General features: G+C 40.0%; 1 protein-coding gene across 4 annotated transcripts in view; it reads right to left on the minus strand.

Moving 5' to 3' along the window:
- ITSN2 (intersectin 2) overlaps positions 1-23513 on the minus strand; it is an 82155-nt gene that overhangs the window by 26650 nt on the left and 31992 nt on the right. For 2 of the 4 annotated variants that reach the window (XR_011336838.1, XM_069850746.1), the window contains exons 4-23: positions 23161-23224; positions 20561-20724; positions 19085-19282; positions 18713-18809; positions 17222-17364; positions 15959-16022; positions 14885-15022; positions 14705-14790; positions 13453-13715; positions 12598-12747; positions 12227-12367; positions 11342-11429; positions 10576-10715; positions 9613-9693; positions 7554-7690; positions 5461-5900; positions 3781-3902; positions 1928-2103; positions 860-1004; positions 202-407 (exon numbers count right to left, since the gene is read on the minus strand). Coding sequence is in view for 3 of the 4 variants with exons in the window: in XM_069850746.1 (XP_069706847.1) it covers positions 202-407; positions 860-1004; positions 1928-2103; positions 3781-3902; positions 5461-5900; positions 7554-7690; positions 9613-9693; positions 10576-10715; positions 11342-11429; positions 12227-12367; positions 12598-12747; positions 13453-13715; positions 14705-14790; positions 14885-15022; positions 15959-16022; positions 17222-17364; positions 18713-18809; positions 19085-19282; positions 20561-20724; positions 23161-23224 (3043 nt within the window). In the remaining variant the exon portion in view is untranslated. The remainder of the gene's footprint in view (positions 1-201; positions 408-859; positions 1005-1927; positions 2104-3780; positions 3903-5460; positions 5901-7553; positions 7691-9612; positions 9694-10575; positions 10716-11341; positions 11430-12226; positions 12368-12597; positions 12748-13452; positions 13716-14704; positions 14791-14884; positions 15023-15958; positions 16023-17221; positions 17365-18712; positions 18810-19084; positions 19283-20560; positions 20725-23160; positions 23225-23513) is intronic. The other 2 variants (XM_069850747.1, XM_069850748.1) reach the window with 2 other exon arrangements.

Consider the following 23513-nt stretch of genomic DNA (forward strand, 5'->3'; position numbering starts at 1 on the left):
AAGGCCGTCTACTTACACAGCAATGAGCACAATATTAATTGGCCTGCTAGAATAAAATAATTAAAGCCTAAAATGGCATGGTGTAAATTGTAAGTGGTATTTATATTCTGTGCTTTAAAACACTGCTAGAATTTTGCACTCTAAGCCACCTCTATTTGTAAACTGTTGAATAATAATAATAAAAAAAAATATGGCACTCACTCTTCTTTCTTGATTTCGCTCCCAGGTAAGAGCTTGACGTAAGATTTTGGAAACCAACCCCTTCCTCCATGTACCTCCCCGAACCACCAGTTCTCCTGCTGCTCCAGGACAGTAATGATATCGTTTTTTGAAAAATTCAAGTGGTTGTCTTTTTTTGCAGTCCAAGAGCAAAGTGCTTGTGCTTTTAAGTTCTCGACAGGCCGCCCCTGTTAAGACAGAAGCAGAGATACTGATCACTGACACAACCCCAGGATGCTGCAAGTGTTAAATGCAAACAAACACTGAGGTATCTTTTATAGCAGTTTAAGCAATTTCATTCCTGAGTGACATCTGAACGATTTGTTGTCTGGTTAACAACATTTTACACTGTGCTTGTATGCAGCAATCACTCAACTCTTATTTATTGGAAACATTTTCTGTCTAATTAGAGCTAAACATGATTTCGGAATTATGAAACAAACTGCTTGAGTCTTCTTGCTCGCTGGTCTCTGGAAACATAAAGAGTTAAGCCAATGCTCACTAGTGGAGCACACAGACAAGTTTCCTTGTCCTCTATACTGTTCAGTGCACCCAATCTTAGACAAGCTGTGCTTCCATTTGTTCTTTTTTTTAATCAGTTTCATTAGCATCAATCAGAAATACAGCAAGTTCTCCTTACCTGTCCATGAATGGGTGAAACAGATCCAGGGGACACAGTGCGGGTAAAAGCCGATTTCTGTTGCCATGCTGTATTAATATTCAGGCTAGAAAAAGGTATGTTTTGGTAATCGGATTCTTCTGCAGATTTACTTGGTGAAAGTGGTCTGCAAGTTGAATACAGGCTTATTTAACACATAACATTTTTATTTTAAAAGTAACTCAAGCAGAATAACTTTTTTTTTTTTAACATCTATAAAACCAGATAGTCTATACAACGCAAAACAGGCTATCAATATTTAAAATTTCCAAGCTAAGACTTTCAGGTAGGTTCTTCAATAAGTTTTCCGCATTTATATTTTAAAAACAAACACCATATGAAACTATACCCTCAGTCAACAGCTCGAATCAACAGAAGGCCAACCGTATCCTGGGCTGCATCAAAGGACGCGAGGCCATTAGGGTGAGGGAGGGGATTCTCCCCCTCTACTCTACTCTCATGAGGCCCCACCTAGAATCCTGTGTCCAGTTCTGGAATACCCAACATAAGAAGGATATGGAACTGTTGGAACAGGTCCAGAGGAGACTACAAAGACGATCAAAGGGCTGGAGCACCTCTGCTACGAGAACAGGCCGAGAGAGTTGGGCTTGTTCAGCCTGGAGTAGAGAAGGCTACGGGAAGACCTTTGAACAGCCTTCCAGTACCTGAAGGGGCTACAAGACAGCTGGGGACGGACTTTTTCCAAGGGCCTGGAGGGACAGGATGAGGGGAAATGCCTTTAAATTGAAAGGGGGAAGACTTAGATTAGACATTAGGAAGAAATTCTTCATGCTGGAGGTAGTGAGATCCTGGCCCAGGCTGCCCAGGGAAGCTGTGGCTGCCCCATCCCTGGAGGTGTTCAACGCCAGGTTGGATGGGGCTTGGAGCCCCTGGTTCAGTGGGAAGTGTTCCTGCCCACAGCTGGGGGTGGAACTGGGTGGGGTTTAAGGCCCCTTCCTACCCAAACCATTCTGTGATTCTGGTTCTATGACTACATGTTAGCTAAATTTAGAAAAAGCCGTTTTACCACAAAAGTTGACAAAAACTCACTCTGAAGCAGTTGAGGTAGATGATAAAGACACTGTAGGAGGAAGTAAGGCTTTCTTAGGAGATAAAGATTTTTCTCCTTCTAGTATTTTTTCTACATAATTGCATGGAAACCAACCAAAATGTCCTTGAAAACTCCCATAAAGCCAGCCAGGCTCTCCCACAGTTTTTTCATCAACCTATGGACAGGAGGATAAATAGAAAGAAAACACAATTAATCAGCAGCGTGAAACAACCACGGTATCCAGTGTGTCAGCACCCGCTGGCTCTCTGAACTGAACAGCGTGAGTGGCACTTGCACAAGGATCAGCATTTTCCTCCTCTTCCCTTTCAGAATTGAGCTGATTTTGCCCTGTTTGAGAAACAGGGTGATGATGGAACTGCAGAGAGAGGCCTCAAAGGCATCTTCCTCCAAATGGGTGCCAAACACACACACTCTGGGGACCAGGCACTATACCTGGAGCTACTCTGCTTTGCCAAAAATTATGGTGCACTGTGTTGTATTCTGCCAAACGTGCAGCCAAGAGGCAGTGGCAGGTGAGCCCAGCAGCCCGTGAAAACAACTGCTGCAGCTCTGCTTACATACAGAACTAACCCTGTCATTTGACTGCATCCAAAACCCACCCAAAAAACTCTGTTATTTACTATAGGATTAAGTATAGAGCACCCCTAAGCATTCATAGCAATACTGAAGCCTCCATTATGCTGTAAACTAGCAAATTAGTCAACATTAGCTAAAAAATAGCAGCTCCTGAAATACTATCAGTTAGTTAGCTTAGATGGGGTTTGGGTTATAAGAGGAGAACGAGGAGGAGGTGGTGCCTGTTTCTAAAATAAGATATCAGTGGTTAAATGACAGTTAATTATATCTAAGAAGGAAGCCAAAGCGAAACCAAATTGTCTTGTTCCCTCTTCCATGCTTCATTGGTATGAAAATGCAAATAAATGACTCAACACTGTCAAATTCAAGGCTAATACTTTAGTACTAAAATATTTTGTACCACATTGCTTTGTAAATGTCCTTTAGCACCTACCTATATCACAATCTGAATGAGGAGGAACCATACGTACTTAGATACATTGAAATTAATTGTATTACTACAATTGTAAATCAGTTTTCACAAACCCACCTGAATGCACACGCTTTCAAAAACCATTTAGACTGGTAAGTGATATAATTACATGAAGTAATACAGATTTCAATTGAGAAGCCAGAAGATATGGTCCTGCAGTAATATTATAGATTGTATATTCAGTTGAAACCAGAAAAGGATTCCAAAGACTGGATACAGAATAAATTACCGTAGATGTCAGCTTGAGGGAGCATTTACAAAGGACCAGACAACAAGGGGCATAAGCGTACATTCACAATACATTAGAAAACAGGAATAAGATTCAGAAAAACCTTTAATCTCTACTTGTTAAATAACTAGTTTGTTTTATTAATGCCATTTGAATTAAAATAATGTTGTTATTTTAAGTAGCCATTCATGTCTCTCTTTTCTACACTCGTATTTCAAGTAGTCACTTGAGGCCAACCTGTCCACGTACAATGAACTATAGAACATCATTCCTGATCATCTGATTTCAGAAAGGTTATGTTTAGAGTCCACTACTGTTATTGTAAACAGATTCTCAACACCTCTAGGATTTCAAAGATAGATTTTATCTGAACTAATCCTGATTTCATGTGTTACAAAAAAAAATCCTAAACAACAAAACAAACCTAAAAAAACCCCAATCAAATTTAAAGTAAGTCTTTATATATCAAAATAATGCTTTTGACACTTAAGGCTTTGGTGTATTGCAAGGCTGGGGTTGGGTTTTTCAAGTTAAATGTTGATGGCAAACCTTACCTGAATTATATCGCCGGTATTAAAGCTCATCTCATCATGATTCCTTGCTTCAAATGGATATAAAGCTCTGTAATTTACCAAGGCAACTGAATTCCTAGACTCTGAGACAGTAGCTGCATTGCCTGAAAGGATAAGAAAACCAGTTACCCTTTTGATACAGCTGGAAAACCCGCACTGAGTTGGAGCCCTGCAATTCTGAAGCAAGAGGTATGAACAGAAGCAGAGAACTGTTCTCGCCACAGACTGCGCAAGGAGATCACTAGCTACAGCACCCAATGAGATCCATACAATGCAAGAGTTTAACATGCTAATCACAGTAAAAATTAACACAGGCAATAAAACGCACTGTCTTCTGAAACAAAAATATGACATCTTTGTACTCTCATCTTTCCTTCTCCAACTTCTCTGGCTAAGCTAGTGCTATAATATAGTCTTGTTTAACACAACTGTGACTTTCCAAGTTGAAAAGATACCATTGCTATGAGCAGCAGCAGGTGTGAAGATTTCACTTAAAAACCTCAAATACCACGATTTCTATTTTCTTTGCATGTTTTCCAAGTCTGTCACTGATGCTGCTAACAGTGAACTTTTTTCAAGGTAAAGCTGAAGTGTGTAAACATCTTTCAGCACTGTTTTAATGCAGTTGTAGCTGAACTCAGTGACAGAGTGGCTGATAACAACTGACAAGAACTAAAGAAGGAGGGAACCGATCAAAACTGCCTCTAGCGAAAATATTGCTAAGCCGGTATTTTTCAAAGTCCCACATTTAGAGCAGGGTTGACTTCTGTTCTTTGCTTTTTAATAAGAGACATTGAGCAATGCAGCAATAAACCAGATTTCAATGTTAATAAATCACTTCATCCATCCACAATCACTGAACAAAACTCCTCCACATAACATTCTGCTCTAATGACAAGAAGTGCAGGCCTTAGGAAAAAGCTTCAGCGTTGTTGTTTCCAGCATCTTTAATTTGTTGACCATCATCACTGGAGGATTTGTCATCATAGGTGTAGAAAACTGATAAAAGTTACTAAGGATTAATAATAGGATTATTAACTTAGTCACATTCGCCTGGGCTGCATCAAAGGAAGCGCAGCCTGCAGGGTTAGGGAGGGGATTCTCCCCCTCTGCTCTCCTAAGACCCCACCTGGAGTCCTATGTCCAGTTCTGGATCCTCAACATAAGAAGGATATGGAACTGTTGGAACCGGTCCAGGGGAGGCCATGAAGATGATCAGAGGGCGGCAGCACCTCTGCTGTGAGGACAGTCTGAGAAACTAGGGGTTGCTCAGCCTGGAGATGAGAAAGCTCCAGGGAAACCTTAGAGCAGCTTAAAGTTCCTGAAAGGGCTCCAGAAAAGCTGGGGAGGGGTTTTTTCCAAGGGCCTGGAGGGACAGGACAAGGAGAAAAGGCTGTAAATTGGAAGGGGGAAGATTTAGATTACACATTAGGAAGAAATGTGGCTGGTGTCCACGGCCAGGTTGGATGGGGCTCGGAGCAGCCTGGTCCAGTGGGAGGTGTCCCTGCCCAGGGCAGGAGGTGGAACTGGGTGGGCCTTAAGGTTCCTTCCAACCCAAACCTTTCCGTGATTCTATGACTGGCAATAATAATTCCAAAGAATGAAACAACACTCACAAAAATAAGAACCATTAAACAAAAAATCCAAACAAATTAAGATTACCTTCATTTTTCCAGGGTGGCTTCAGACTTTTACCCTCTGCTGGTTTCAATAGATCTGCAAACTTCTCACTGATGTTTAATTTAGAAGTGCGTTTTTCTGCTTCTTGAGAGTTGGTCACATCTTTTATCTTCTTTATTTCTTCGTTCTGCCTGTGCCTCTCCTCGGCTTCATTTGCGATTTGTTCCTGTTTTCTTTTGTCTTCTTCCAGTTGCCTCTGCCTCTGTTGTTCCATCTCCCTGAAGATCGCAGCTTGCTTATTTTTCTCCTCCTCTGCATTAAGCTGTTGCTTATTTTCCCTTTCTCTCATCAGAGCTTCTTCAGCTTTCAGCTTTTCTTGAACTTTTTCCTGCATTCGCTCTTCCTCCAATCGTTTCTTTTTTTCTTCCTCCTCCCTTCGGATATTTTCCTGCCATCGGTTCTCCTTCTCCCGTTTTGCTTTCCTGAAAGAAAAAAGATGAGAGAGGGGTGTGAGAACATTCATATAAAAATGAATCAGATTGTGTTCACAGAGTAACTGACTGTTGGGCTGGCAGTGGGATTCGATGACTTTAGACCTTTTTTTCAACCTTAATGATTCTGTGACTGCACTTTGAAGTAAAATTGAGTCAGTGATATCGACTGCTTTTCTCTCTGGGAAGTAAACTTCCACAGAGACCACGTGTGCCAATATATTTTGCATATAAATAACAAATTGATTAAAATCCTTGGTATAGAAACAGTGTCACATGGTTACTTGTGCAGTACCTCCATGGCACTTCTGCTCACCAATACCCTGAAGAGCAGTAAGTGATCTGTTAATTAAACAAAGCTGGTTTTAAGCTCTCCACCAAGGCAGAATCCAAATCTCACAACTGGAAACTAAGACTTTGAAACAAAATTTCACTCTAGTACAAATATAAAAATAAGCTTTGGCTGCTGGTCTTTGCTGGCTTAATTTTTTGCCTTCAGTAATGACAATGTATTTGACATGTTTGTTCAGGCCACCGCTGTACTTTTCAGTGGAGAGCGAGAGAATCTGGAAATCTGACTGTATTCTCTGCAATTATTCTGTTTTATTCTATGCCTCATCTGTTCAAAGAGGTTATTAACTAGTTCAACGCCCTTAAAATAATTGTATTTTTTAGCTGTCAAGCCCTTTCCTCTGAAAGGGGCTGACCTATCCCTTTGGGCCACTTTCTGAAGAGGTTGTTGAGGAGGGATAGTGCCCAGAAGGCTGCTCCATCCAGTCACTGTGGGAGGTTCACTCATCTGATGGTCCTTTTATTGTGTTTACACACACACGAAAGGATGTAGTAGGAGCTGTGCAGTAATGTTGCTACTCTATCATATAGCTACGTTCAACAGAAAAATTAATGGAATGTCATTATACATATGGCATCTGGTCCTTTCAAAGGGACTGTTACAAATCTTATGACATTCCCGTCACACTGTTGTAGAAAAATGATGTTAAGACCACGAATCACATATCTCAGGGAGTCTGAGTGCTCAATATCAGGCTGGGCTGATCAAAACCAGGACCATATCCTTGAAGGCATGATCCTCTCAGACATATATTTGAATTTTCTCATTGTCCTCCTAAAAGGAACCAAATTTAGGGCTCAAAGCTTGCTCGCTCATCCAGCTTTCAAGATTAACACAGGAATTAAGCAGGCAATACCTTTCCTATTGGCTTAAGTACCAATTTCACAACTGTCTGGATATTACTGACAAAGAAACAGTAACTACTTGGTCAGAAGGGCTTTTAGGGAAATATGTTAGATCCTTTGAAAGCCAGCAAAACTGGGCAGGAAAATATAAGGAATTTAAAATATGTGAGGATTACCTACTAACGGAGTCAAAAGTCTTATTAGCAATAGTGACTACTTGGTTTAGCTGAATGATTAGGTTTTCTTTAAGAAAAAATAAGATAAAAACAGATTGGAAAGAGGAAATTCAAACCAGTTGTACTCCACATGAAACTTTCTCTCTGAGGCAACTCACTAGGATGTATTGTTACTGATTAGACCTCCTGCTCATTACAATCAGTGTCTTAAAGTCTCCACAGCATTATTTCGTTTTAAAAACTGCAACACTGATACATGTAGACATGGTACCTTGCAGCTTCATCTTCCAGTCGCTTTTTCTGTGCAAGTTCAGCTCTTCTTTTTTCTACATCTCTTATTTTGTCCTGTCTGATCCTGTGGAGCTGCTCCAAGGCTAATTGCTGCATGCTGTAACTTTCTCTCAGGTCCTATGGAGGAAACACGACAAAGTACATCAAAAGGAATAAAGCCAGTCCTCCGAGAAAAGCATCCAGGCATTCTAATGCTTTGTGAACCAAGTTTTAATACAAATAGACAAAGTAATATTAAGTTATTAATAGTCCTTGGAGGTCACTGTAAAGAAAGTCAAATCAACAGAAGTATAAAAGTAGCTGGCAGGTTTGCAAAGCGTTTGATGTGTTTTAGGCTTTCCAAGAGCCCTTCCAGTCACAATCTGCTAGAAATGGCCAATACGGCAGAGGAGAGGGGGAGATACAAAACTGAGTGTTCAAACGCAACGTTATCTAAGGACACAGAAGGCAATGAAGCATATCTGAAAGAACTACGAGACAGCAGACTACAACTGAAAGCCAACAAAATACCATCAACCTGAGAGCACATCCCTTCAGGAGGGTGCTTGCCTCTGTGATGCTTTTGGAATGATCAGTCACACGTTTAAATCAGAAAAACTTTATCAACACGCTTTACTGCTGTGGGAAGCCACAGCCTAAAGACATTCACTTAGACTAGGGGTTTCCTGTACTTGTAAACATCAAAATTTCAGTCTTTTTCTTCTGAACACATCCTTCATTTCCTATTCCATCTCACACAAACTTTGTCTCAGCAGAAAATCAGCATAAATATTTGGGATAATTATATTTACAGAAGGAAAAAAAAATCAACAATCACAGAATTACTTTAGATGGTGTTTCATGCTACAAAACATCTGTAAAATACTGGATTATTTTTCCTCAGGAATCCTATTGATACACACCAAGAAATGCAACAGGCATTCCCTGACTTTTCATATCCAATTTCCAAGGCAAATAAAGCAATTCAGAACAATCTATTCCCATTACAACACGCCCCTCTATCAATAACCATGTTGCCTAAGAGATACTGTGCAATTTATATCAAAATGGCAAGATAACAAGATTTCTGTGTCAGTGAAAGTCTCTATAGCAACAAACTAAACCAAACAATTGACTATTTTTCCCCAAACATATTCAGCTGAGAATGCTTTTTCTTCTCATTTTGCATAGAAATTGAGGATCACTGTGGAAACAAAACTGCATTATAAAAACTCCTGTATCATTGATTTAAGGACAAAATAACCCTTATGCAAAATGGAAAGATCGGTTAAGGAATTCTGAAAAGAATCATATAATGGTCTGGGTTGGAAGGGACCTTAAAGCCCAACCAGTTCCAACCCTGTGGGCAGGGACACCTCCCACCAGACCAGGTTGCTCCAAGCCCCATCCAACCTGGCCTTGAATAATAATACATGAGGGAAAAAGAACGGACAGAATAGTCCTAATGCAAAACAGAAAGATCAGTTAAGTATTTCTGAGAAAAATATATGAGGGAAAAATCAGATCTCTGACCCCAGAAGACAAAAGTAGCGTGGAGGAGAAACAGCACATAGGTTTTAGTACAGGGTTAATGTGGAGGTTTAATAGCATTGCGTCTACCACGTCACATGTCATGTTCTGGGCACCAACACTATTTCTAGACTCTTAATATTCAAATGAGAATTCATTAACCTGACTCAAAGCTCAAGACGTGTGGGTACAGATAGAGAATGACAGATAGAAAGGTGGGAGAAGACATTGTTTCTAGCTAAGACAGTATTTTCTTGCTGGATGTTACCTTAACTAAAAATAACTGCAAAACAACTGAGTGAACGCAGTCTGTCAAGAAATAAAACTGCAGTATTCTGCAGTTTGGCTTTCTAAGCAGGTAAGAAAATTTTAAGTCTTTAAAAGGATGTAAAAGCAGAAAGAAAAAGAGCCTATCAATTTTCTTTTAGGCAAATGTATTAAATAGAAGTTGTACATCCAAACAGAAAGGGTAAGCAGAGAAAAACTGCGAAATAATTAAAAACCAAAAGAGCCAAAGATTAGAAAATAACCTTAAGTAAGAGGAAGAGGTTGTTGAGACAGCTTAGCAGAGACAAAAGGCACTGAAGAACAGAATCATCCATATTCTCACACTGTAAGATAAGGCAGATAAAAAGCCAATTAATCTTTGCACTGTATTTTGAAAAACATATTTTAGGGGGATACAGCCAGTGAACACAGCAAGCCATGCAACAAACACGTAACTAAAAATGTTTGTTATGTATACCCAGTTTCTAAAAAGAACAGAAACTCCTTAAATATTTAGAAATTTTCCTTTAAGTTCTTGTTGTTGGAGTGCAGAGCCCTCTCGTTGGCCCAGCATAAATCCATTCCTTAAGAATAAAGTTCCCATCAGTGCCACTAGGAGCAAGCTGGTAAATAAAGTGAGGTGGAAGCACACTACCCTGCCCGAGGGCTGCGTGCGTTTTTAGGCAAGCCAAGAGTTGCTGCTGAAACGAAAATGCTTCCAAGGCCAGTGGTCAATAGCTCTCAACTCCTACACAATTAAGTGGCCTATGCTGACTTCTAGGACAACATCCAAGTCTGCTACCAGATCTTGTCCAATGTACTATGAAACCTTGCATTTCTCTCAAGCAACGTTAACTGTTCAGACCGCAATTCAAAACCTGTAGCAAATATAACCTCAGTACTCTAAGAATAGAATTTGCCAGGGCCTGGGAAACTTATTTCTAAATTAAAATGACTTCTACTAGGCAAAAGTAGAGAGTGAGCAACACTTGAGTCATGCAAAGCAATGATTAGCAAGAGATTCTTCTTTTAGTACATTAGCAATAGTTTTAAGTGCATTTTTATTACAGTATTTACTCCAAGACTTTTGGTAATTCTTATTTGACATTGGAAGTTGGGGTAAAGCTTTTAGGAAGCCTGGTAGAAGTGCCAGGGTTTATGACTGGATGGAGAAACAAAGATACCGCTTACCAGTGTAAGACTAAGCATTTAGATAATGCACATACCTTAAGTTGGCTGTTAAACGCATCCATTTCAGCAAGTTTAGAAGCAGTTTCTCTCTCAAGGGCATCGAGCTGTTCCTTAAGTCTTTGGCATAATTCTTCCTTTCCTTGGGAATCCTTTTGCACTGAACTGAGTCCTGTACCTGCATAAGGAAAGACAACTAATTTCACGAGGATTTCTGTTTTCACTAATTATTTTAGTATTTCCTTAATATACACACATTCTCAACCTCTTTCCTCAAAAAAATTCTCTGATTTACTTTCTATTCATATACAGCATGAAGAAGAAATGGCCCCAACACCCAAGACAGATAGCGCTGCATGTAATATATACAGAATAATTTGTAAGGTGGTTGTTTTTTTAATATCAGACAAATTCAACATCAGACGAATCAGAGTAAATTTCTCTATCTAGGGACTTCTAGTATGATTTGATGTAAAGACCAGTGTAAATTTGACATAAATTAACTCTCCTGAGTTTACCCTATGGAAAAAAGACAAGACGTAAGAGTATCTATGGGCTTTATGGTCTGTGTAAATAAAAAGTTGCATGCAAAACCTCTACTGCCTCGCAAAAATGTGTGTCCTTGACACTTACTTAGAACATGAAGAAAATAATGGTATACAGACACAACAATGCTAAGATGGCACTAACTGAAAAGATATAGAAGTGAAGGTGTGATTAACACCCCTGTATCCTTCAGCCTTTTTTACAGGTGATGAAAAGCCAGCAATGCAAACTGAAGAGAATTCATATGCAGACACTTACTCTCAGTGTTTTCCAGTTGAGCGTTTTTAATTCTTTCACTCAACAATTGCTTTTCAGGAACTAAATAGATGAGTTTATTCTGATACTCCTGTAGATACGGAAGAGAACATAACGCATTTTTAATACTGTTCATAGATCAGTAAGTAACATAAGTGAATTGTCAAACATAATTTCAATGCATTTTAATGAAATGTGGATGCAAGTTATCGTCCCTGGGTAGAGTAAAAAATGGCTTCTATGCTCTGAATATAAATACTATTATAATTGTGTGCTTTCTGATCTGAAAACATTAAAACAGCTGGAAAAAAAAATAACAGGCATGCTAAAAGTGTAAATATTATCATGAGAACATTTAAGTTGACTGCTCCAAGGCTAACTTAAAACAGTAATTTTCCATGACACAAAGGAACATAAAGTTTCCCTGGCGTGCAGGAGCAATACATAAAAATACAGTAGAAGATGATTTATGGTAGTCAGATGACCTGAAATAATTTGTGTCTTGCTATTGAGAGAAAGATAAAAAGAAAAAAGGGCAGGAAGGTAATTCAGCCCAAAGGCCAACTTGCTCTGCATACAGGAAAACATTCTTCACAAAAATTTTAGTCTGGGGCCATAAAAGAGTTCATAATTAAAGAGAAATCACTACTGGTTCACAGAAGAACAGCTGAGGTTTTGAGAACTGCCCTTGCTCAACCATCAGCTTGTTATAGTCCATATATTCGTTTCTTTACACCACAAATAAAGCTAAAAGCCTCTGTGATGCTGATGGCCTTGCCGATTTCCTCTCTCAACTATAATCAAACCAACTTACTAATATCAAAAGCATTACAGAAGCACAGAAGAGGAAGCAAAGGAAAACTACAGCCTTAAGAGAAAGTTACATACCTGAAGTTGTTGTTGTAGTTGTTTCACTTCCATGATTCCTTGATCATATTTCTTATCTAAAGCCTCTAGTTCAGTTTTTCGAATTTGCTTTTTGCTTCGAATATCTTGCAATCTGCCTGAGATTTGCTGATGTTTGTCAGTCTAGAAAGAAAACAAAGAGGAATCATACCACATAAAAGAAAAATAGTTTCTCCACTAAATTTCTGGGCAGATTAGTTCATGATCAATTCTTTAAGACAATCCAAAATATCTGCTTTAGGTTCCTTATCCAAAACAAAGTGAAACTCCTAGTGGGCCATTAGTGTAGGTTCTAAGATTTGCATTCTTCAAAATACTGTATTTCAAGATTTGTAGCGAAATTTCTATCTTACCAGGGCTTCCAATTCAAGATTAAGGCTTTTCTTTTTAGATGTCAACTTGACAATTTCTTCTTGCTCCCTGTTACGTTGGTTAAGAAGTTCTTGGCGACGAATTCTCTCCCATTCCAACCGTTGCTGGCGCTCAAGTTCTTGCTTTGCTGCCTGGAGAAAAGTTACATTGCCTTAGATTACAAAAGAGATGCAGAATTCAGAGACCATGATTTAAAATAACGTGCTTTATTTCTAAACAGCATAATGGCACCATGAGATATTATCTTTTGTAAAGTACTCTTAGATAATTCACCATCAAAGAATGGAAGAAGCGATCTTACAAGACACTTCATGCCACACTTCTAACTCTGGATGAAGAAAATACACATAATTCAGAGAGGAAGTCTGGTTTAGATTGGAATACAGCCCATAACTGAGCACATTGACAGATACTGCTCGTAACTTCCTTTAAGTATTTCACAGAACTATATAAAATATACAAGTCTTAAGGATATGCTGAGGCACTAAGTAGAAACAAATTTGTCTCAAGTTCAACTGTGAAAATATTATCAATTACGAATTCAGTACAATCTTGTTTGGTACAAATATTTTTGCATAAACCCAAGAAACCTGTCCAAGAAAATTTCATCTGTCCTATGAAGTATCTGAAAATTTTCAGCCTATACCAAAACTGAATTCATTTGTATCAGACAAAATGTTTTCAGACAGAAAAGATGTCCTGCCTCCAAGACAACCTGCCAATGGCCACGTGAGGAGAAACAAAGCCAGCATTCAAACCCGGAATGTTCTGCCAAATGGGCACTTTGTGACACATACATTCTTTAAAGCATTAAAAAATAATTTTAAGAAAACAACCTCCCGTCTTTCTATTTCTTTCCTCCTTTCTTCTTCTCTTTGTCTTTCCAATTCTCGTTGCCTCTCCAGCTGCCTTTCCATTTCAAGTTGTCTTTTCCGTTCCTGCTCCTGACGTTCCCTCTCTCTTCGCTCTTGTTCTTCTCTTTCTTTCTGAGCCTTACGTTCAGCCTCTCTCTGCTGCTGCTCCAACAGGATCTGACGGCGTTTTTCCAGCTCCATATTTCCCCTCTCATAGTTGGCTTTCCTTTTGTCCTCAAATGTCACTATAATAAGAAAAGGTAGTTATTTCTTTCCTGTGCAAAACATCACTGTCAAACAAATACCTCAGTTATGCCACTAAAAATAGATAATTCCTTTCTGGCAAGTTCAGGTTGTTGGGTCATGGACGATACAAGCATCTTGCATTGGTTAAAGCATTATTTTTCTTTTCAGAAATGCTTTTAAAATTTCCTAAGTCTATTCCAATTGCAGAAAAGCGTTGTAATTTAAAACTAACCACAAAAATTACTTGAATTTTGGAGGAAACATAAAAGAACAGCTTTTATAAGCCAGGAGAAGACCTGTTGAAAAGGTTTTCCACTGTGCAAGAAACATTAACATGCTAAGAAAGAGCTTAATTTTTAAGGGTGTTCCCTGTAACAGCTCCTGGATTTAAAACCAGCAGAAAGCAGAAAACCAGCTTTGCAAAGCAGAAAAAACAGGATCAAGTTAAATTCCTACAGTATAGGGAAAAGAGATACAAAGGAATGGTTCAGGCTCCCAGCAACCATCCTCCCAGAAGGAGAGTTAAGCTGTCTTGCAGCTTGCATGTGAGAGACCTTCACTGGTAGCATCAGGGAGGCAACAGCACAATCTACATCACGTGCAAATTGCATCTACTTTTCAGAGAATTAAAACTACATTGAAACTCTTGTTTTCAAATTATCGAGAACAAAGTAATGCCATGAACTTTCAGCTGAAAAAGGTTTGCAGTAGCATGGCAGTATTTGGCCACAAAGGATTTATTTTCCAAAATGCATTATTAAACAGCACAATTTTCCTTTCCTGCAGTTACAAACAGCCCTTGTCTCTGCCTTCTCAATTCTATTAGATATAATAGGCTGACTATATCCACTTAACAACCTTCCTACCATCCAAGTTAAAAGGGATGCAGCTCCTGAAATTAAGCTCCCCAAGGATGCGATTGCATCTTCCACTTTCTAAAGGTTTCTGCATGCTTCAAAGACAGCCCTACATGTGAACCGTATTTTACCTGGCTGTTTTTTCTGCGGCTCCTCCTCTTGCACAGACTGGTAAGATGGCAGAGTTCCATTTATATTTTCAGTGTATTTTCCACTCCTGGAGGGAGTTCGAGAAATAAAACAGTTATTTTCTTTGTATAAAACACTAGCACTGAGAGTATATTATTGTTTCACTGCCTTGAGCGACACACCTGAAAGACGGTGGCACCAGTTCAAGGGGCAGAGTCAGTGGCAGAGGTTGCCCAGCTTTGGCCATATCAGTTAGGTGCATGGCTAACACGAACTCGTCAGCTTTCAACTGTCCATCCCCATCAATATCAGCCAGAGACCTGCACAGTTTTAACAGCAATAATAATTAGAAACAAACATCACTGTCACTCACAAATGACAGCTGAAACAATTTACTGTAAAGAGAATTCCAACAATAACACGAATAGTTGATGAAAGGAGATTTTATTTGGTTTAATGAGGTATTGCTCTTCAGATGTTTTCATAAAATAAAAAAAGGATAGGAATAGGAATGGTTAAGACATCTTTTTATTGCATCACCAAGAGAAGAAGTGGGAAAAGAGTCCAGGACTGTTGTTAACCAGCTCGAAATGGTAGCTAGGCTCTGGCCCGGGCTGTTCAGGGAAGCTGTGGCTGCCCCATCCCTGGAGGGGCTCAAGGCCAGGTTGGATGGGGCTTGGAGCAGCCTGGTCCAGTGGGAGGTGTCCCTGCCCATGGCAGGGGGTGGAACTGGATGGGATTTAAGGTCCCTTCCAACGTAAACCATTCTATGATCTAGCAGAACAGATTGTTCCAAGCCTTCAGACAGCTGCAACCATTGCCATTGCCACAGTAAAGGCAAGTCTTAACAAATAATAGGCAGATATCTTTATGGGAACTGCAGTAAAACTCTAAAAAGTTGAAGGGTCACTTGATTTATCTTTCTCCATATTTAAAACTAACCAGCTTGATTTCAGAACCCTACTCTTAAAATGAACAGACCCTCACCTCAGCTAAACTAGTGCATTACCATATCAGAAACTGAAATTAGTATCTGTAATATTGTTAAATTACATATAAACAAAGAGTGAAAAATCTATAACTATATCAAGTTGTCTCTTGAAAAATGTACCAATGAGCAAATCAGTTTAAGTAGCTTGGTTTCAGTTTATGATTTTAGATGCACTGTGTCCCTTTATCATTTCTTATTAAAGAAGGCACATTTCCATTCTTAACACCATAAACCCATTTAATTCATCTTCTGTAACCAGACTTACCAAATAGTAGCCAACTGAGTCTGTGAAAGGTTTGATTGCAGAAGGGCATTCCTTGCTTGAAATCCTTAGTGAAAACATAGAAGTTTTTAATAAAAATAAATCTTTGAACAAATATTCACATGTAGGAAAAAAATGGGTCATGAACTGGGGCACGTCTATTTTTAATATCAATCTAATCTATTTTCACCAGTTGTAGACAGTTGGTTTTACTTCCAGGCTTAACAACAGCCATTACAACCTGAACACAATAAAGTATTCTTGTGTACTCTTTTTTTTCCACTCAGGAAAACTGACACGAAAAATGGATATTTATGGTAATCCCCATAGCTGTTGCAAAAGCACAGCTGACCATCTACCTAAACCTTGAGTTAGCATGCTGGAAAGCTGTCAGTTTTCCTTTGATAGCAAAGAACCATAAACCTTTCTAGGCTGTTGGATGAAACCCTCAGCTCCAAATCAGCTGAAGAAGATAAAAAGCACTGAGTCCTTTTTTCTTGTTCTCTTTCGTTGTAGGCCAGGAAACCAAGGCAGTGGCTTAGTAAGCACTTACTGAAATGGGAAATCTAGTCAGCTACAGACACACATTTTGACTTCACTGCTCTTACATTAACTTCGTGTGAAATCTTTCAAAACCACCCTAACGCCACGGCACAGCACAAATGTCACTGGAAGTCAACAAGGAAGGACTCCCTGAAAAGACTTTGGAATAATTCCAATCAATGGCTGCAGTAGTGCAGCATCTTTCTGCTTTCTTGGAAAAGTTGAAGCCCAAATATCTAAGTAATAAACATATACAGAGGAGCACATGGTGCAAAAACGATCATGAGATGTCCCCTACTTTATAAAGTCAAAAGAATCTCAGTCCAAAGAGTGATACTTGAAAAATGACTGCTGATCTTACTGAGCTAACTTTCCCAGCATTATGGTTCTCAGGCTCTTCTAGTTAGATCCCATGAGTGCCACTCTTTCCTTCTTCCCCTGAACTGCTGCTGTAGCTTCCCCAGTCTACATGAGGAGATTGCTGCCTCCTTGGGCTCCTCCAGCTTTAACACAGAGCCCAAGTCAATAAACTGATGGCTATTTCCATCTCTTGGCTGACTGGAACTGGGTAGCTGAAACCTACTCTCTCCTGTCTAGGTCTGAATGTCAACAATTCCAGCTTTTTTTCATAAGGAAGTCAAATCCCAAGCCAGGATTCCACCTCTCAGCCTGTGATGTCGCAGACTGCTGTTTTTCCCCCTCCACACCAGATGTCATACTCACCTGATAAATATCCACTCATACTTTTATCAAGACTGTTAAATTTCTGTCTGTATTTTAATCTGGAGGCCTGAGGAACCGCCCAGTCTGTGGATGCAATCTTTGGTGAATTCCCAGCCAGTGAAGTACTAGAGGAAGAATTTGAACTATAATACAATTAAAAAAGAGGGAAGGGAAAAAAAAAAAGGAAAAAGAGAGACAGAAAGAACTCTTCAGTTACTTGGTGTAACAAACAGGCATTGGAACAGAAATATGAACAACTTCTGGTAACATGAAACAACTTCCAGACAGTTTTGACTCTGCTAACTTGCTATAAATATTTTCATTACTAATATGGAATTTTACTCTGAAAGCAAGAACACTTATCTAAAAGGAAACTCTTGAATTCAAGATCCTGTTCCCTTGCTACCACAGCCACTTAATGCCACATAATTCATTGGTCCACCACAGCAAAATACCACTATTGGAATCACAGAATAGTTTGGGTTGGAAGGGACCTCAAAGCCCATCCAGTTCCACTCCCTGCCATGGGCAGGGACACCTCCCACTGGCTCAGGCTGCTCCAAGCTCCATCCAACCTGGCCTTGAGCCCCTCCAGAGAGGTGGCAGCCACAACTTTTCTGGGCAATGCGGGCTAGCGCCTCACTACCCTCACAAGAAAAAAAACCTCTTCCTAATATCTAACTTAAATCTTCCCTTTTTCAGCTTAAAACCATTCCCCACCACCCTATCGTTGCACTCCCTGGTAAAGAACCCATCCCCTTCCTTCCTCAAGGAAGCAAAGCATACAGCATGCTTACAAATAACTTTCCTGAACATCTGCTAGCATGAGGTGTCTGTCTGTGTGAGGAGCCCAAAGTTAGATCTCCATTCATCCTAGGTGCCTTGTGCCAGCAGCAAAGAGGTGCAAGCACTTCTGAACCACCTTCTGGAAATGAGCTAGGGCCGCGATGCCCTATGGATTGTTCTTTGGGAGAGTGTTTCCTGGATGGTCAATTGGAGAGATAAGCCTAGTCCCTCACTTTGTCTATGCTGAAGCTCTAAAATCTGTGAAACAGCATCTTGATGACAAAGATTCATCATCTTCTATTATTCATAAAACAATTCCACACATAAATATTTATAGCAAATAGTATTTTTACATGCCTGCTAATTACACGGTGCCCTCTATAATGAATGAGCACATCAATCCATAAACACTGCTTCTAGAACCACTTGGTAAGATTTACTTCTATTTACTAAGGAGGTACATTCCCTTCTTTTTGGTGCTGCTTTCTCTCCTTCGAACTCCACACATACTTTGGGCAGTTTTGCCAGATTTCTTGAAACTATTATTTATTGTGTATATCAAGTCAATCTATTTTCAGTCATGGTAGATCATATTAGACAGACTAATTTTTAATGAATATACTTTGAAAAGAGAAACACTCCGTAAGTTTTAGAGGCATATTAGTCGAGTTTACGATACAACCATTTTAAACTTAACTTTCATACCTGCTAGATCCCAAATCGATCAGAGACTGTGCCTTCTGCATACTGGTACCACCAAACCCTCCTGCCATGGGACCTAAAGAACCAGTGTGAGGCAGCGCTAAAACAAACAAAAAATAAGGACAAGAGTTGGGTATAAGATAATGCTTTGTCATAAACACCGAAGGGTTAGACAGAAGTAAGAAAAGCTAATCAGTAACTTGTTGCTCGGATTAAACCGGTTAGAGCTGATCTGTTGAATGTGAACTTTGGGAAAAAAGACATTTATTTATTTATTTACTCGCATGCAAGTACTGGCATTCCCATCTAAAATCAACCGTAGAGAAAGCAAGATTCACAAGTTGGAAAGCGAGTACGGGACTGTTCTATACTTACTTGAAGAGAAAGGTATGGACAAAGGCTGCAGGAGGCTGGATGTTCCATTTGGCAACGAGGAGGTACTGACGGAAGGCACCAGGGGAGCAGAGATAACCAAAGGAGGAATGGAAGTCATGGAGGTCAGAGGCATGGGAGCTAACGGTGTGATCGTAGACATAGACGTTGGCATGGACAGATTGGGCATACTACCCATTCCTAGAGCAAAATCCAAAAATGCATGATTTAATATAGCAGAGGCTTCAGCAAGAAATTGGTTCCATTACGCTAGGCAGAAACTACACAAAAGCAAACTGCGTCCAGAGATACAATGAGTTAAAATAGACGCTTGTGCGTAATAGTGACTTTTTGTCTAAAGTTCAGACAATACAGTTCACAGCAAAAAACATACTAAATAACATGAATGAAATAATAGAGTCCTTACAAGCAATTCACTCTAAAGGAAGATACAGCTACTATTTCACAAAAGAATAAGATCAAGTTTTCTATAACTGCAGCTCTAACTAGTTCTTCACGCCTTTCCAGGTCTGGGCCCTGAAAAAGAATCAGATTGCAACTCTAAAAGCTGTGACAATCCTCCACAGGGCAAAGTTGATACTGTTTCTGAACTAAGTCTCTTCCAAGAATCCATATGGGTGAGAAGCCCATAGCTGAGGACCTGTGCCCACCAAACGGTCTCTTTAAGGCAGCTGCCTGAAGAGAAAAAGGGCACTTAAATTACTGGCAGAATCTGCAGAAGACAACAGTACAGATGCTATGATGGAAGGTTAATAGGCAGTAATCATATGCCAACCACAGCTATCTCTAATGCAGGCACTTGTATGCAAACACACAAGATTTACTGACGAGCTGACATGTTAAACCACGTCTGTAATTAATATACGCATACATTTAATTTCAGCACTGATTTTGTAATCCAGCTGAAGTCATTACACATGTTGTGTTCTACAAAACAACAAAAGGCATGCACTGAATCCCAAAACACTGCCAGAACAGGAAAGAAGAAGTTAAAATCATTATATTCAATTTATAATAGAGCTAAAATAGACAATGCAATTGATTTTGAAAAATACATTTTAAGTAAGCCTTCTACCAAAACTCTGACCTTTGCTAAGTTTAACTTCAAAAACCCTGAGTTTAAATATATGACCGAGTAGGAGGGAGACAAAAAAAGACCTTCAGGACAAGATGACAGCCTGCAAGTCAGATGGTAAATGTGAACGGCCCTTTGCACCTCATATCAAAATTGAATAGAATTGAATTGAATTTTTTACTTATTACTAAATGTCTTCGAAGTATGGCATTAACAAAAATGTCAAGACAGTGACTTTGTGAATTTTCTAAATAAATCAGAATATCTTTGGGTTTTCATACTCATTCACTGATCTGTCATAGTCAAGTAAATGCTTGTAGTTGGCTGCAAGTAACTGTGGGTTTTTGCCTCTGAACACTAAGTAATTATATATTCATAAGTACCAAAGCGAGCTGACATTAGCGGTGACAAAACTGGAGTTTGTTTCATGACAGGAGGGAGAACCGCAGGCAAGTGCTGTCCTTGCAATTTCAGCTTGATGAGTTTCATGGCTATAGAGAACTCCTGTTGATCCATTTTTCCATCCTTGTTCAGGTCTGATAGTGTCCTTAAAAGTAAAATAAAATAAAATTATAAAAGCCCAAAAAGAAGAAAGGTAAAGTCCACTTTTGCACTTAATGAGAAGCTTTTAAATCAAATTTATTTACCATTCTTGTTCAAGATGAACAAACTCATTGCAACCATTTGTAGATTGCTTGCCAATGTGATGCCCATCTACAAGAAGGGCTGGAAAGAGGATCCAGCCTGACGCTGGCACCACAAAAGTGGTTCATCTTGATTATGCTCACCAGGCAAGTGCACGCCAACCAGGGGACCAGGTTCAGCCAGCACGAGTTCATGAAGGGCAGGTCCTGTTTGATTAACCTGATTTCCTTCTATGACTAAGTGACCTGCCCAGTGGATATGGGAAAGGCTGTGGATGTCACCCACCTTGATTTCAGTGACACCTTTGACACTTCTCCTGCAGAAGCTGGCAGCCCATGGCTTAGACAGGTCTACTCTTCACTAGGTAAAAACTGGCTGTACAGTCAAGCCCAGGCTTGGGGCAGAGTGGCTGGAAAGCTGCCTGGCAGAGAAGGATCTGGGGGTGTTGGTCGACAGCAGCTGAACATGAGCCAGCAGTGACCCAGGCGACATTGAAAGCCAACAGCATCCTGGCTTGGATCAGAAATGGGATGGCCAACAGGAGCAGGGAAGTGACTGTGCCCCTGCTGTTTCCACACCTTGAAAACTGCGTTCAATTTTGTGTCCCCCCTACAAGAAAGACCTTGAGGGGCTGGAGCGCATCCAAAGAAGGGCAACAAAGCTGGTGAAGGGGCTGAAGAACAAGACTTATGAGGAGCACCTGAAGGACCTGGGGTTGTTCATTCTGGAGAAGGCTGAAGGGAGACCTCATCACTGTCTACAACTGCCTAAAAGGAGGTAGTAGTGAGGTGGGTGTTGGTCTCTACTCCCAAGTAACAAGAGATAGGATGAGAGGAAACGGCCTCAAGACACACCAAGGAAGGTTTATATTGGATATCAGGAAAAAATTCTTCACTGAAACAGTGGCAAAGCATTGGAAGAGGTGCCCAGAGAAGTGGTGGAGGTGTTCATCCCTGGAGGTGTTCAAAAAACACGTAGGTATGGCACTTCAGGACATGGTCTAGTACACATGCTGGTATTGTGTTGATGGTTGGATTTGGCAATCTTAGAGGTCTTTTCCAACCTTAATGATTCCATGATTTTCAATTTTGTGACAGCATTCAAACGCTCAAAAGTTGGCAGACGGCATTTTTTCTAGTTTGTCAGCTTAGAGGTACTGAAAGACAACCCGGACTTCTAAACACAAAGTTTGTGTAGCTGCATTAAGCATAAATGGCTTGGCAGTCTTCTGCAGGTTTCAGTTGTAAAGTTGCTGTGTATTAAATATTTAACACTTGACAAAGTAGCAAGACACTTAGAAAAGAAGCAGTTTCCACTCAGTGGATGCACTTGTTGCTACAGACAGGCTTCTGCTATGCTGCTTTCTCTTCTTTTAGTGACACTGCTTGTTTTCAGTCTGGGTCTGGTATTGTAAGGAATTAGCGCAAGAATCTGAAACGGGAGGATGCAGAAACCTGCTGACAGCTCTATAGAGCACAGTGAAAACTGCACTAATTCACAAACAGCATGGGTTTCTTTAAGCCCGATATCCACGCTGCCTTCCTTTGACACTTTTCCAAATCCACTCACATGTATTTTCCATTGTATTTAACAGTGCTGACACAACGAGACCAAATTTCTGGGTAGACAAAAAATCTGAAATCTTGTTATACTCGTGTGAGGACCAGGCACAGGAGTGTCAATAAAATTCAGAGAAAACAAAACACAATCAATGCTGAGCCACATTTTCCCTTTCATAGCTTCTTTCTGTTATTATTCAGTAACAGACTTTAAAACCCTATGCAAAAATTCCCCTATCGCTTTTTTCTCTGCGCTTTAACTATCTGAAGAAGAAACTAACTTTCATTTAGCCTCCTAAATATGCTTCAACAAGTAAGTTGTTGTGAATTATTATGGGCCTCCACTTCGTGCCTTTCAGCATGCTCACATCTTGATAACCATGCACACCGTATTCTAGGGAAGACTGAGGAGTTAAAAGAAGACAAAGTCTGTTTCAGCCACCATATGGGTGCTGCAAAGAAGAGCACTTTTCCCAGTTCATGTATCACAGCACTGGCTGGTATTTTAAGGTGTATTATAACTGACTTTCTACAAATGTTTTCTCTAAGGTCTCCCCGGAGCCTTCTCCAGGCTGAAAAACCCCAATTCTCCCAGCCTGTCCTCGTATGGGAGGGGTTCCTGCCCTCGCATCACCTTCACGGCCTCCTCTGGTCTCGCTCCAACAGATCCATGTCCTTCCTGTGTTGAGGACTCCAGAACATACCGAAGAAAGTACCTGAATGCTACACACCCATCTTAAACAAACAAACAAACAAATAAATAGTAAAGAATATCTTACCATATTTCAGCAAGGATTGAAGCTGGTAGACCTGATTGCAAAAAAAAGGTACGTGCTTGATCACCTGTGATAAACAAGAAAGACAGACAGACTTTTACACTGGAGACCTAGATTTCCAGAAGCCCTCAGCATTCTGTTGTGGGACAGAATTTCAGGAGGAACCAGCATGCTGGATGTCAATCCTTCCAGTTTCATACCACCCAACTCCTTCCGCAGTGACAGCAATTGTCAGGTACCCATATATACTGTAATCCTGAATCTTTGCTCTGAGAAGTGAATTCAAGTAGCTACAAAAAGCTTTTACAGGTCAAAAATTGGCAGCTGCCAACAGTTTAAGTAGATGCAGGATTTAA

The sequence above is a fragment of the Phaenicophaeus curvirostris genome, chromosome 2, assembly GCF_032191515.1.
Source record: "Phaenicophaeus curvirostris isolate KB17595 chromosome 2, BPBGC_Pcur_1.0, whole genome shotgun sequence".
In the NCBI taxonomy this organism is placed as follows: Eukaryota; Metazoa; Chordata; class Aves; order Cuculiformes; family Cuculidae; genus Phaenicophaeus; species Phaenicophaeus curvirostris.